Source organism: Bombus flavifrons, chromosome 7 (genome assembly GCF_040668555.2).
Source record: "Bombus flavifrons isolate JBK064 chromosome 7, iyBomFlav1_principal, whole genome shotgun sequence".
NCBI classification, from domain to species: Eukaryota; Metazoa; Arthropoda; class Insecta; order Hymenoptera; family Apidae; genus Bombus; species Bombus flavifrons.
The window spans coordinates 544,525-560,607 of record NC_138448.1 but is presented as its reverse complement, the minus strand read 5'-3'; the positions used below and the strand labels follow the sequence as shown (position 1 = coordinate 560,607).

The 16,083-nt window shown below is 41.4% G+C and overlaps 1 protein-coding gene across 11 annotated transcripts in view; it reads left to right on the top strand.

Moving 5' to 3' along the window:
* scalloped (TEA domain transcription factor 1 homolog scalloped) overlaps window positions 1-16,083 on the top strand; it is a 339,978-nt gene that overhangs the window by 302,428 nt on the left and 21,467 nt on the right. For all 11 annotated transcript variants that reach the window (XM_069117578.1, XM_069117582.1, XM_069117576.1 and 8 more), the window contains one exon: window positions 9,206-9,336. In XM_069117578.1, coding sequence (XP_068973679.1) covers window positions 9,206-9,336 — 131 coding nt within the window. The remainder of the gene's footprint in view (window positions 1-9,205; window positions 9,337-16,083) is intronic.

Below are 16,083 nucleotides of genomic sequence, written 5' to 3'. Positions count from 1 at the left end.
GGCGGTAACCCGCTGGAAGCGTCCCGTGATCGGCCTTGCGGCAAAACCACATTGCCTCGGACTTCTCAGGGGACACCCTCAGTCCCAATCGCTTGATTTCGGCGATCACGCAGGCCACCGCCAGCTCCGCCAGGCGGACGGTTCTACCCCATGCCGTGCCCCAGACCAGCACCAACGTGTCGTCGGCGTAGCACGCCAGTGCCGAGTTCGGAGGCATCGGCGTCCGAAGCACCGCGGCGTACGCGATGTTCCACAGTAACGGGCCCAACACCGAACCTTGCGGGACCCCGCGGTGTACAGCCCTCCCGGTCACCCCTCCGCCCCGGACGGTGTAGACGATACTCCGGTCCCGGAGGAACGCCCGGACCACATCCCACAGATACGCGGGTACCCGATGAAATTCGAGGGCCCGGCATATTCTGTCCCACGGGATGCTGTTGAAGGCGTTGACCACGTCCAGCGACACGGCCAACGCCACGTAACCACGCCGCTCGGCCCCCTCGACAAGGGAGCGGACACGGGCGACAGCGTCGGTCGTAGACCGCCCCCTCCGGAAACCGAACTGGCCATCGTGTAACCCGGGCACGCTCCGGGACAAATGCGACTCCAGGCGGGCAGCTACCACTCTCTCCAGCAGCTTGCCCGCCTCGTCCAAAAGGCACACCGGCCGGAAGGCGAAAGGCGAGTCCGGAGAGCGCCCCGGCTTCGGCAGCAGAACCATCAGCCCCTCCTTCCACGAAGTGGGGAATTCACCTCGAGACAGGCATCCGTCGAACAGACGCATTAGTCTCGGGGCCAAGACCCCGGCGACGTCCTTCCACAGGCGGGCCGGGACTCCATCAGGACCCGGAGCTTTCCGCGCTCCGATCCGTAGTTCTTCTTCCAGCGGTTGAGACTCCTGCTCCTCCTCTTCGGTAAAGTTGCCAACTCCCTCGTTTGCTGCTCCCGGAAACAGGGTGCCGACGACCTCCTCCAGGAACCGAGGGTCCATGCTCTCCGTTAAGGGAGGCGCCCATGGACGAAGTTTGTTCAATACCATCTTATAAGGGCGCCCCCAGGGATCAGAGTCGAGGCTGGCCAGAAGCTCGTCCCAGGCCCGCCTCTTCGCCTCCTTGATGGCTCGTTGCAGGGGCCTTCGCGCTTCGCGGTAGGCCTCGTACAGACGAGCCACCGTGCCTTCATCCTCCCGCCGTCTACGGCGGGATCTGATGTACTGGCGCCGAGCATGGATACACGCCTCGCGGAGACGAGCGATCTCCTCGGACCACCAGTACACAGCGCCGGCGCGGCGCGGCGTTCCAGACCGTGGCATACACGAATCACAGATCGCGTGCATGTCGCGTCTCAGCCGGGTCGCTCCCGCTTCCGCGTCCTCGTCGGTCGGGGATTCTTCCAACCAAGCCACGGCTATAGCGGCCGCCGCCAACCGCCACCTCCATCAAGATGTTGAGGTGGTCCGAGAGGGTCTCCTCCGGGGACACCTCCCAACCGGAAACGCGGCGGGATGCGGCGGGGTTTGCCCATGTGAGGTCCACTATGGACTCGCCCCGCCACGCCACGCACGTGCTGGACGACCCCCGGTTCATAAGCCGGAGGTAGAGTGCGGCCGCCCAATCCTGTACGTCGCGCCCCCTTCTGTTGGTCCGGCGGGAGCCCCACGCCGTTGAGTGGGCGTTGAAGTCCCCGAGGACCAATGACGGGCAGGCGCCCAAACGTCTCGTGCAAGCCGCGAGTGCGTCGAGAAAGGAGGCGTATTCTGCCCGGCTGATGTTGGGCGACACGTAGACGGCTATCACGGCCAGGTCGCCCCATTTCACGGCCACGAAGCCCCGTCCCCGCTCAATTACCGAGCAGGAAGAGCTTCCCGCAATCCCAGTCCAGAATATGGCGACCGAGCCGGTCAGATCTCCAGCGCCTCGTGACGCGTCGGGAATGCAGTACGGCTCGGCCACTGCCACCAGAGCAATCCGCCGCTCCGTCAGGCTCTGAAACATTAAGTCCTGAGCTCGGCGGGAGCGGTTAAGATTGCACTGCAGGAGCTGTTGTCCTCCTCCTCTTCTTCCGCTCACGTCGGGGAAGGCTCCGTCTCCATAGCCTCCTCCGGGCCGTTCCCCTCGCAGTCGTTGTGTCCGACTTCTCCATCCTCTCTTCCGTCCTTCGTGGGGTCAGTTGATGGCGGTATTGTTTCTTTCCTCATCACCGCATCCCGACCGTCGCCTGGAACGGTCCTTGCTTCCTGTGCGGCCCTCCTCTTACGGGCAGGCGATTTGCATGCCGGTGATCCCATACGGTGCGACGCGGGCAGTCCCAGGTCCGCGCACACCGGACACGTGGGTACTCGCGCCGAGCAGTCCCTGGCGCGATGTCCTTCCGCCCCGCACCGGTAGCAGCGCTCCGACCGGTCGGCCGTCGATGTGCAGTCCCGGCGCACGTGACCCGACTCCATGCACCTGAAGCATTGGAGTCGGTGCGCAGGGAGGGGGGAAATCCTCGCCGCTGACCAACCTATGTTGATCCTACCTCCTGGTCCGGCATCTCTTCCTCTGCTGATTCTCCTGGCCGCTGTCAGTGGGCAGCGTAGCCATACCGACCCGAGGCCCCGAGGGGCGGAACGTATAACCCCCACGTTGACCTCGTCGGCGTGGCAGCCCCCGGCCTCAGCAACGGCGGCTGCCACCTTCTCCGCGGTGACCGAGTCCTCCAGTCCGGTCACTCTTAGTTCGGCCGTCCATCGCGGGACGGTTACCTTGGAGGGCAAATCCTTCAGCGTGGCCGCCATCCGCTCGGCCAGTCGTGATGCTTTACTTCCAGCGTCCTGGCCTGGAATTTCGAACAGCAGTGCCCCCGTGATCGCCCTCCTCGGTCTCAACTCCGTGATGTCGAGTTCGGAGAGCTTGACTTCTCTCTTCACCACTGACATCGCATCCCTGTACGTGAAGCCCGAGCCGTCCCTCACGGTGAGCGACACCGCGGCACACCGTGGGGGTCGGGGAAGGCCCGGCACTTTCTCGCTGTGCGCGTCCAGCCCGCTAGCGTTGCGTTTCTTTCCTGCCCCGGTAGCTCCGAGTACCTTGCCGCTGCCCGCTGCTCGCATGGATTCCCTTCCCGTGCGGGGGCGTACCGGTGGCCGAGCGGCCGCCTCCGCGAAAGTCCTTGCCCTCGTTCCGCCGCTTCCGGTCGCCGTCCAGGGCGCCAAGGCCCCTATTCGCAATGTCGACGACGGAAGAGACGACGATACCCTTCCCTTGGTTCTTGCGTCCTCGGTCGGCGCATGGACCGTTTTAAGAGATTGCACTGTGGGCTTCCTGTTCTTCCGCCTCGCTCTTCCTCTTCTTCCTCCCATCACAGTGGTGAATCCTGCCTCGTCGGCCGACGACTCCATGGTCGACCGCGAGTGTCTCTCGCCGACCGCAATCGTGCTTGTACAATTCCTGTGGCGACTCCAGCATCCGTAGCAGGGGGAATTGCCACCCCTGGCATTATTTTTTGCCTACATTCCTCCAACTTGCGGAGAAACAGGATCTTGAAATCTTCTAGTGGGTCTCGAGGTCCTGAACCACCGAATCTATCCGTTCCCTCGGTAAGCGTTTTACGTGCATCACATGTATTACTCCCCCACCCGTCGGGACAGCGGAGACGGCGCGACGCTGACCAGGGGTGTGGGGGAGGTGGGGAGGGGGACCCATGGCCATTCCCGCTGGGGCCCGGGGAGCATTTTCTTTTGTCCTCCTCGTAGAGGTGATCCTCACCTCTTGTCCTTTGCCGTCGTTGTTACCAACTTTGGCTGTCCTCTCCGCGCGATCCTTGGTCAGCCGTTCCACCGTTTCTTGGAGACGACTGACCTCTCCCTCCAGAAAACGCACCCTCCTTCGCAGGTATGCGACGTCCTCCTCTTCCTGATCGTGGGTCGGTTCCGCTTCTTTCACGGTCGTTTGTTTGTCGACCGGTCCAGTCCTCACTTCGTTCCTCCGCATGTCGTCGCCGCCGTTGGCACCGCCGCGGATGGTAGAGGCGGCGGCGGCCACGGTGGCAGCCTCGGCGTCGGTATCGGTGTCGGTATCCGTCCCGCGCCTCACGCCCCTCTTCTTCCTTTTCCCGGGAGCCGGAAGTAGCGCGGAGACCGGATCCCCCGCGGGCGCGTCCCCCCGCCGTGTGCGACGTCCCGCGCCTCCGCCGCGGCTGTTGGCGGCGGAGGCGGTGTTTTCTGTAGACTCGGCAATCCTGCGGTACGACCGCTTGCCGAGTGTGCCCGCGACGGTCGAATAGGAAGAGCATGACGACATTTCGTCGTCGGATCTCAACCCCCGCCGCCCCCGCGACGCCGCCGCATCCCAGCCCGCGAAGGTCCCGGGCCGATAGTCAAAACGTCGGGTTCCTCCAACCCTCTCCGAGACTCCCCAGTTCGCGAGTTCCCTTTGCCAGATGCATGAGCGTGTCCAGGGGCCTGGCGGCTCACCCCCGGACGGCCACGGTTGCTCGATGACGACGCAGCGGGGCCCGCTTTACAACCCGCGGCTGCGCCGATACTGGGGTATCCCTCCCCTGCACCGTAAACGATTTTTAGATTCGTTTTCCTATCCATTGTTATACAAAATTGCCGAGGTCGTCAACAAGGGTTTCCATCCTGGTGCCACTCACTCTTTCGCACCCTGCCCCGGTCAAGGCCGGTGCAGGGTGACGGGGAGCCCCACAAGAAGGTGAGGTGAGTGGTCTTGGCGGATACCGGCCCACCAACTTCTCCGAGGTTCTCCGCACCGGATCGGCAAACTGTCGGGGGCCAAAGGCGCCGACCAGTCACCGTCCGGCTATAGGAGAATATCAGATTCATCGGGGTTTCCCAGGGCGTGGTCCTACGCCCTGAAAACCCGTAGCCGCCTCGTGCTCCCCACTTTGATATTACTAATTTGATGTTATTTGCAGTTTACAAGCGCTCATAGCAAAATCATTGTTGCGCCTATATTACAAATGAGTTAACTAAGTAGAATTTGTTTATAACTTTTTTCTAGCCTTATTCCAAATCTAAGTTTGTAGCGTTTCACAAGTTTTATTGCTTTCGTTACAAAAACACGAAAACTATCTGAAACTGTGTATTCAGAATGCCATGTTGATTCTGTACGCATATACTATACTACGCGTATGCTACGCGTAGGACAAAAGATCATACATATTACAATAACGATTCTTGTATATAGCGATAAGTAGACTACGGATATTTGTGCAAATTAGTATTTTTATAAACATAATTTACAAACTGGTACTTATAACTAGATAGAGATATTAGATAGAGTTTCGTTTATTAAACATTGTAGAAGATACTGTACTGTAAATATCTAATATATTTCTATATATTACGTGCATTCTGTATACTTCTTTGTCTTTAAATTTCTCATAAATGCATAAAAACCCGCAGTCTAATGATAAGTAATAAGGAGATTGAAGAAATTAGATACTTAAGAAATTTGTTAAAAATAAAAGGACACGTTTAGATTGGATCTAAAATGAATAGGTTTAAAATAACTATAAGTAATTTATAAATTCTAAAGTGCACTTTTAAATCGCATGATCCCTTTTATAACTGTTAATCCTAACAGTAATAATTGTTAATCCCAATTATTATTGATAATCATCAACTCAAAATCGAAGGATGACGAACACAGTAATATAAAAAACGAGGCACTCGTTTCACAACTTTTCCAATATTGAAATAACGATTCTTGTCTCTCGAATCTCGGACTAATCGAAATCATGGAACAAACGACGCACGGGGGGCGACGTGAAATATTTAACCGTAAATACATGGAAGCGCGCGGTAGCAATCGAATTTTTTTTACGATTTCACACGGCTCAATAAACCGTGATAACATCACTGTATTATTTCGGGGACACGGACGCAAAAGAGCGCCACTCGATTCAATCGACCGATTTCCATTATGAAAAACAGAGAAAAAAATCGAACAAAAGGAAAACGAAAAGGGGGAGAGAGGAAAAAGCGATCAACACTGGCACGATTCAACACAAAAAGAGAAAAAGTCGTTTAAACGCGCAAATAGAACGTCCGCTCATTGTTGAGCGAAAGACCCTCCGCGTTCTCATCGGCCCTCAAAAACTGGGTGCAGCTTACACTCGAATTAATTTGAGTTCACATGCGTCCAACAGTTTCCCCGATTTTGCTATGAAACAATATTTTCGTTTCATCGTTTCTTATTTTCTTTGTAGATTTCTACACGACGCTCCTTTTCCTTGGTATCGCGTCAAATAATGAATAATCTTATTTCTATAGAATTATATCTATAGAATTAATACTAAACATTAACTTGCTCATATATATTTTTCATTTGTCGCAGTAATGACGTAACTGAAAATTTATAGTTTTTTAATTTCTTAGTTATTTATACACTGATCATTCGAGTTTGTACTCTGTTATGACGATGAAAAATTTGCTCATGTATTTCTTCAATAAATGTACAATCCAAACAAGAAACGTAGTTCGCATTAAATAAAACTGTCTCAGAAGTCAAATTAATTAACTCCATTTATTGTTATTACTTTCCCAGTTTCATTATGTAAATATATGATTAATATTCAACTCTGAAGGAGCAAATGACTTGCTATATATAATTTCTATAATATTTATAAATTTATTTATCACAAAAGATAACACAAGTAATGATAAATTTCAAAAATTTTAAATTTTAAAAACTGCGTGTGTAATATCATTTCTTTTCTCAAATGATGGAGTTGTGGCTTCCGAACGACTCAAATGATAAAAGACTTTAACTTTTAGCAAGGTTCAATGCAGAAAGACGACGAGCTTTCGGAAAGAACTGGTTGCTGAGGAAAACTGAAGGTGCAATCTTTGCCGACTAGTGGAATTCATGAAACGGCGCGGAGTTGATTTCGATGTATTTGAAAGTTTCCTCTTTTCCAGGCTAATTGATTTGAGTTTATAAAGCAAATGGGGTAATATTTCTATTGAATTTTCTTTAATTAAGAGCGTAGTTTTTTGAAAACTGTTTCTATGTTTATCATATTAATTGGATATGAGATTAATCCTTAACTGATATGATTGAATCTGAGTATGGATTGGATTTGAGTTAAGTTACTTAAGACTAATGACCGATTTTAAATCCCGGATTAAAAATTCTATAAATTCAGTGTTGTCACTTTTTCTCACTTTACTTCTCGCAACGTTTCCTATAAGATGCATATATTCAATTTGTCAATATCTATGTTTCTTTAATTTCTTCTAAAAAAACATATTACATAGGTACATGCATAAGTACATATATGTATTTACATACTCACGTCTATCGCGATCGGTCATTTGACCGATTGAAATTTTCATATTGTATTATAAATAGCGAGTATCTTAGCAAGAAGGAAAAAAGCAAGATGTATAGAGGAACATCGATAGATTCATGTACAATTTCTTTCTTAAAATGTTAAAATAAAATGTTAAACGATAATAAGGCCACGAAGATTTGTTGTAGATGTAAGAAATATATTTGTGAAAAATATACACTGGACAAATGCTGGACAATGAATTATGCACTTTATTGCTAAATAAAAACAAAAACAATTAAGATAGTGAAACTATTAAACAGTAAAAAAGTAAAAGAAGCTGCACGAATATTATTTATTCTTCCGTCTCTAAAATTATGTAAATGTTATTTTACTTACTGATCATTAATTTCTAGTTTTTATTTATAATTAAAATGGAAAAAATAATAAAATTTTAATTTGTCATCTAAATATTATTTTTGTCTTCTTATTGAATGTGCTAAATCCGACTATTACTTACGTTCAATTCAAAAAACATAACTTTTAAAAAAATTAAAATACTGGTATTTAGCCATGATCATTTGACCGGTTCGGTAGTAATAGGCATGCGTATGTAAATTGTTGATAGTTTTAGTACTAATTTTAGAATATTTCATTTCAACTCATCATGTTGATTAGTGTTGATCGATGAAATGAAACGAATGAAATTTTAACCATGAATTTTTATTTTTATTGAAAGTGAATGGAAATATTTCTCTTAATGGTTACATAATGTATTATGATAATGACATTGAGAAATATTGTAGAAATTTTTGGAATTGTATACAAGTTTATGATGATAAAAGGATTAGGATTGAACATAAATGATCAATGGCTTGCCTATGAGGGTTTTATTTGTATTGTACGCTCAACTGAAATAATTAAATCCCCAAACTATGATTACAGAAACACTGACTAAACAAAGTACAGTCGAATCTCGGTAATTCGAACCTCAAAGGAAGAACTAAAATCTTAAAGTTGTAGAAATTCCGACTTATCGAAATTTTGGAGTAAAGGAGGTTTGACGAACGAAACTTCGACATGCAGAAGCTTTATATGAAGGCACAATTACATTCACCTTTTCAGAAAGCGTTAGAATTTTAAGATTCCTGTTAGAACTCATTTTATTCATTGTACATAAATTCAAAAGTAAAAGACGTGGAAGATGACAGCAATTATATGTTCTATTGACGAAAAACGATTAACTTCCATGGATATGCACGTAGCCAAAAAGCAAAGAAATAGGCATACGGCTTGTGTCGTCTTATGTTTTCCGCCTTATGTTATGTTGAGACAATTCTAACAGTTGGAAGACAAGGATACAATATCAAATTGCAGAAACAGGAGCGACAGAAGTTCAACTTATAAAGATGAATTTAAAATTGTAAAAATCTGGCTATTCTAAACTCGAGTTATAGAGGTAAAATAATGCAGATAGCATATAATTCGAATTAAAGTAAGTTTTATTTCAACTATTAGAATTGTTCATAGCGAAGTGGAAGAAAATGGAAAAAATTGTAATCTTCTTATAGAGGTTTGACTTATCGAGGTTCGACTTCGAACATTTTCATAGTATCAAATTTTTATAATCATATGAAAGTACTATTACATCATAAGAAATTTAATATATGTATCTATACATAAACGCAGTTGATTAAAATATAAATGCTATAACAAATACCAGTGCCGAATGATGTGTCGATACTTTTTACAGCCACTGTATGTCATCTATAACTGTATGATCCAACGATACTACCTGAGAGTTAGGATGATTAACTCTAATAATTTAATTATTACTTTAATTCACATTTTCTATAAATTTGAAATGAGTCAGAAATGAAGAACAAATGCAGTTTTCTAATCGCTTATTTTTGGTGTTTTTCAGGTCGAAACGAGCTGATTGCTCGTTACATCAAACTGAGGACAGGCAAGACGAGAACGCGAAAGCAGGTCTCTTCGCACATACAAGTGCTTGCTAGGCGAAAACTTCGCGAGATCCAAGCGAAACTCAAAGTGGTGAGTATCTGAATACCTCTTGTACCATGTGTTTTTCTTACACTTTTATTTTTATTTTTCGTTCATTTTTTCATTTATATATATCTATACCTAATAAACGCGTTACAACAATGTCAAACACTTTTATCGACACTTATATACGCTTTACAAAGGTAAAACATTATCATTTTGCTTAAGCAGTAATAACAAAATTTATTATTTCTGATTGTTTAAAAATGAATATTCGTATTACTATTAAACTGTAGTATCATTTTTGAAACGAGAAAATATAGTACTAAAAATGATTATCTTTGTTTGTTCAGAGAAATTAATAATAAAAAGTATCATTTTTATTTGTTTAAGAAGAATTATTAAAAATTATTATTTATATTATCTGGCAATGAAACATTTGAAACACAATTTTATTTAGCTTTATACACACTACCACTCATAAGCATTCGAATATGTGAAAATTAAATATGAACAACAGAAAAATAATATTTGATATATGATAAATTTTTAGAAGACTATTGTAAATTAAAATTATCTATTGCAATATTTATGAATAAGATGTTCGAATTAAACATCGATTTATGGATGTGTTTAAGGGAAGAAACACTGCAAAATAAGGTGAATAGTAAAATTATTTTGACAATTTTTTTCGAGCAAACAATGCAAGTGACAAAAATTGTTGAACCAATTTTATCAATCTTCCTGTTGTATGTTTTTTCGAAAGGTATAGTGCAGCTTTTACATTAACAATAGTACATAATTAATGTGAAATCAAAACAAAAATATTTAAGAAATATTATATAATCTAAATCCATGTGTGTCGCAGGGCATGTGAGGGAAAGTCAGTCTTAGGATAAAAATATACAATACACCCATTTTTAAAAGAAAACATTAATAAAAAGAATATCTTTTAGTAATTTAATTACGTAGTCATTACTCTTTTTACTATACCAGATTTATAAAGAAAAACAAGGAAGCAGAAAGTAATAATTTATAAGAATTATATAGATATATATAATTTGTAAAAAATTTATTTATTAAAAAATAATAACAATTTTTAACCTTAGATTTAGGATGTTTCGTAACACATTGAGACATGGAGTATATTCTAAGTAATGGATCAATTATTGCTCCAATGCATGACATTTCTATAATTTACATACAAAAATCAATCTTTCGCATTATAATGTTTTATAATAGTTACATAACACTATAATACCATTCAGCAAACAAACAATTAAGATAATGAAAATACCTATAAGGTAGTTCATAAAAATTAAAGAAGCATTTAAATATTTCTGAGCAAAAACGGAGACGAAGACTACCTACACGAAACAGAACATGATTTATAACATATAGATCATATTTTAATTTTATAGGAAAGAAATTTTATGTGAACATTTAAAATGTAATGATATTTAACGCAAAGGAAACATTTCTTATTCGGTTTTCGTACTATAGTAATTAATCCTGCTAATATTAAAAATATCCTTAGATTTTACAAAATTTCGTGAATTTATCAATTATTTAAGAAATGTTTTATTAATTCGAAACATTATTCTCCTTTTCAACTATGTTATATGCATTAATATATTGTTGGCCGGAGACATATCAATATGCATTGCGTTACCTGAATGTTGTTGTGCGGAAACATATTCCGACGTATCTAGAGAAAAATATGCAGTTAAAACCACCGTACGAAGTTGTTATAATGTTAAATTCATGAAGTGTTTATCATTCATCTTCTATCATATTAGGTTTTCTCCTACCCTTTTATGTACACAAATTATAATATTATAATACTTATATAAAATTATAATGTTATAAACATAATTATGTTATCATTTAATTTTCAAAAATGGCGCATCGCGAGTTTTTTGGTGAAGAAGTTTTCGGTGAATTTTATGCAGATACTTTGATTATCCGAATGACAATACTAGTGATTCGGAAGATAATAATCATTCAGAAAATATATAGTTCTGATTCACTACGATATGAATATTAGACTACTAAAAAGATACAAAACCTCCGTAATCGATTCTGATACTGAAAGTGAAAATGGCACTTACGGTGCTGGACTGGTTCTTTTACTTTCATTGAAGATTGAATTGAAAATATCATACAGAAATTAAAATTGCATAAAAAATAACCGATCACAGGCTATTCTGCATAAATCCTCCGGTCAACAATGTGTTAAGCAAGTACTCTCTTTTAAATAGATAAAAAAAATTTATAAAAGAAAAATTTATAAAAATGCATTTATTACATTTTTCTTCTGTCATTTTCGTATACAATTATATGACCCTAATATCTAGTTTTCGAAAACAGCACATCCACGCATACGACATTCGATATTTTCAATTTTTCGCGTCAGCTCATTCATTTCTCTTTCTCTTTCACTCTCCCCCCCCCTCTCTCTCTCACTCTCTCTCTCGCTCTCTCTCTCTCACTCTCTCTCTCGCTCTCTCTCTCTCACTCTCTCTCTCTTTCTTTCTCTCTTTTCTCTCTTCTTCCTCTCTCTCTCTCTCTCTCTCTCTTCTCCCTCTCCTCTCTCTCTTTCTTTCTCTCTCCTTCTTCCACCTCTTACACAAATTTTTCTTTTTCATTTGCACCCGCAAACGATTCGGGTTGCTTCAGAATTAATTGTCAATAGAGAATTCGTTCGATCAAGAACGGCGTACAGGCAGGTTTGTAGCGGAATAAATCACGCGTAAAAATGAACCCAGGCCCGTTTAATCAACAGCTGAATTATTAAAGCGATTTGGGAACAATTGCGCGGCTGTTAATAAATCACAGAACGCTGCGTTTGCCGCTTTCATTCGGCGATGAGGACCGTCGATATAAACCGGAGGAAAACAGAGAGACAGAGAGAAAGAGAGAAAGAGAGAGAGAGAGAGAGAGAACCATGCAACACAGGATTGTTCGTACAGGGAACAGTCAATAGTGAATGCACAAATATAAAAAGAAGACAAAACGAACGTGTAAATTAAGCAATTCGACCGTGTTTTACGCAGTTAATCAGCACTAACGTATAGAGGCACGCGTTGCTGAAGCATGAGTTTATTTCCGGCTTCGATGTATCTGTCACGAAACGGTGGAAAAAAGCAGTTAATTTCAACTGAAAGGAATTTGTTTGGATAATGAATGATCGTTTTCATAATGAAGACAATTATAGGGAATAAATTATCATAAGAAATTAATAGAAATATTGTTATAAAGAAAATAAAACAATAAAAAAGGATTATAAATAATGCAAGAGAAGAAATGAACAAACAATAGTTAATTTCAGCTCAGAATTGCATGATTTATTATCGGTTGTGATGATTAGAATCGGTTTCGCTTTCATAATGAAGAAACAGTTTGTCTTCAATTTAGTAGCTGTAAATAGTTTTTGGAAATATGGTTACAGAGGAGATTTAAAAGAGAATCGTTACAGAAGGTGTTTTCTAGTATATGAAAAAAGTGCAAAACGCGAGAAATTCTTAATATTTCAATATATCTTAAAAAATGGAAACGCTAAATAGTATATCATACGCATTAACCTAATACAAAAGATCTATTCCCAAAATACTACGGATTTTATTTATGGAAAGGTGAAAACAAATAAAAATCATAAACCTTTTTGTGAAACTATAAACAAATCTGACTACGTTAATTAATAAACCGCAAAAAATGGGGATCAGAGTTACAAGTTGTCAAAAAATTTCAAAAAACGCCTGGTGTGCACATCGAAACGCTTGAAGCTTTGTCGGAATTACAGAGCGACTGCATCTGGTACTGCAGTGGCCGCATACCGCGAGCATTATTCAGAGAAGCACCCGGTGGCAGGACAGGCCAGTGTGTGACGTAATTTTCTGGTTTCCGCGTTTCACGTGGGGTGTGAAACACCAGCCGGTGACCCTGCTTATGCTATCCAACCGGAGGCCGATTTATTCCGCGAGAAAAGAATTTTTAGGCACAGTGTTTACGTTTCCTGTGGTCACACCTTATTTAATTTTCTACACGGTCGAGCGGCCATTAAAGACCATTCGCGGCGAACCGTACCGTCGCCGTATTTTTTCCAAAATTCGCCAACGTTCTCTTATCAAAGTTCTCTGAACCACTGGAAACGACACCGTTAACTTCCGTGGAACGCTAAAATTCTCCAAGTTCGTGGTATGATATCCTAGGACAATTGAAGAGTTCGTAGGATTTTTTTTAGAGGATTATATAGAAATTGCCAATGAATAGCTTTAAAATGTTCGTTTATTGTTAAAGATAAAATGAATTTAAAGATGAAGCAAATACAAAGAGTTATATTAGAATGAATTAATTAATTTTAGAATCTTTTTCGTTACATGAGCTCGTTTTAGTATACATTGAACTAAATACATAATGTGTGTTCAGTATTTAGAGATAATGTGTTCTAGACACAATCTATGCAGAACAAAATTATTACCTAATACGAAGATTTAAATGGGGAAGTTTTAATACAAATGTAAACATTTTACTAATTTTTCATACTTTATCTACAAAATTTATATAATTTGTATGCTTTATATTCATTATTCATACTTAATGTCGTTTCATGATTAAACAGAGGAAGAACATACATTGCGTTAATAACATATTTGATAATAAGACAAGTGAAATCTTATGAGTAAATTGTACAAATTACAAATTAATCTGATCATCGTATTTGACAAAAAATGATAAATCTTAAAAACGAATTCTATATAACCTATAACTTGCATCTTATTCATTTAATGATATTTACTAATGTTATAAGATACACAAATTTATGTCTGGAAATAAGTAACTCGCTATTCTTTCTTCCATACTTGAACTCGCCGACAGAGTGAGAGAGCCGGGAATGAGTAAGAGGTCCGTACAAGCGAAAAGCTATAAATTTGCATCATTTAGTAGAAGACGAATAAAATATGTGTGATGCTGTATCACTTTAGTATTAGCGATCCTGACGTGTTATACGCTCTTTTATGATTTGTCGCTATCTGGAGTCTCTCGCTCGTTCTCCGTGTTCTTTCTTGTTCCGTTCGAGAAAAAAGTCAAACCAAATAATATATCTGTCTCATATATTTGCCTCGAAATAAGTAATTGTGTTGCTTCCAAGGGAAAGCTGTACATTTCTTTAATTACACCTTTTTACTACAATGCTTTGAATTATTAATATTCATTAAAAAAATGTATCTTCGAATTTTGGTAAGTTGACTTTCCACATCAAAACTGATAAAATAATGATTAAAGTAAGGACAAAGGCCTCCAAGCCCTGTTTGCTATCGTACACTCGTCTGATTTTTATTCACGTTTACACTGTACGGTTAGCAATGCATCTAAAATGTATCTAAGTGGTATCATACATTTGTAGGTGACATATGTACGATAGTTTGGAGATTAAATCATTGTATTGAACTTCATTTTAGAATAGATCATTTTAGCTATATTCTGTATTCTGTGTCTGTATGTCTAACACATAGAATACAAGTTAACCCTTGATAGTCAAACATATGTTCAACCTTAACTTTTTACTGTTATAAACTTTTAAACAATTCTAAAAAATTCTATATTTATCAACATCGTTATTATATTAAACAATTATTAAAACAAATATTTTCATTCAATCCATTTTCAATAAAAATAAAGATTTTTTTCCAAGAAGTCTATACCAGAAGATCGCGTAATTCCGATCTTTTCACTCATGTTTTTTTTTTTAATATCACGAAAATTATAGCCGAGCGATATTATATGTATGTATATGCAAAAGTTGTTCAAGATGGTGATCTTGACAACATATCTCAAAGTTACTGAAATGAGTGAAGTGTATCGTATTCTACATAATTATGCGAATTCAATCCAACCTGTTGTAGTCTCCGATGACTCAATGATACTAGTTAAGAGTTAGATCGCATCAAACTGAAAGCATTAAAACAATTAATTCGTTTCACCCTTTTTACGTATTTTGGTTTCAATAGACTTAATAGATTAGTCGCCGTATACGAATTTTTCCAGGAAACACATTCTTCGGAGAATCAGGCCGCATTATCTATATCCCCCAAAATAATCCTGCATCGAGCATTATAGTATAATTGATTGTTGCGGTGTAAACGCAACTCTCTCTCTCTCTCTTTCTCTCTCTCTCTCTCTCTCTCTCTCTCTCTCTCTCTCTCTGCCCTCCCAATAACTGACGATACATCCAAAAACGGGCGAACGGCATTTCAGAATGTCGATAAACATGTCCAGCCCGTTACCCGGGCCAATCCTGCATTCCTCGCGTGTATTTGCGCGATGAGGGGCTGGCCGCGGACAGGGACAGAGCGATTGTACCGTGACAGAGCGATTGTACCGTAACAGACAGAGAACAAGCGAAAATTGAAAAAAAAAGGAGGGTGGAAAAAATAGAGAAAGGGAAGGTGGAAAATAAAACAGAAAAAAACGAGGTAGAAGAGAAAAAAATAACACGAGAACAGCCACCCTCTCAATTAACCGAATTGATTTTCTACTGCAGATTCGTCGGTAAAGAACGGTCCCGCGGAATGAAATGGATTTTTCGCATGCAGTGCGCGCCCGATTTCACGATAATAATTTTTCCCTCTCTATCTGTCTTTATCTCTCTATCTGTACCTTTTTTTTCTCCCGTACGTTTTCCCCCTTTTTTCTATTAAATTCGAAAATTCGCTCGTCTGCATTCCTTTCAAAGAAATCGCACCGCGTGCAAAATAGGAGCAGTACCTATACATTTTACATATGTATAAGAGCGGC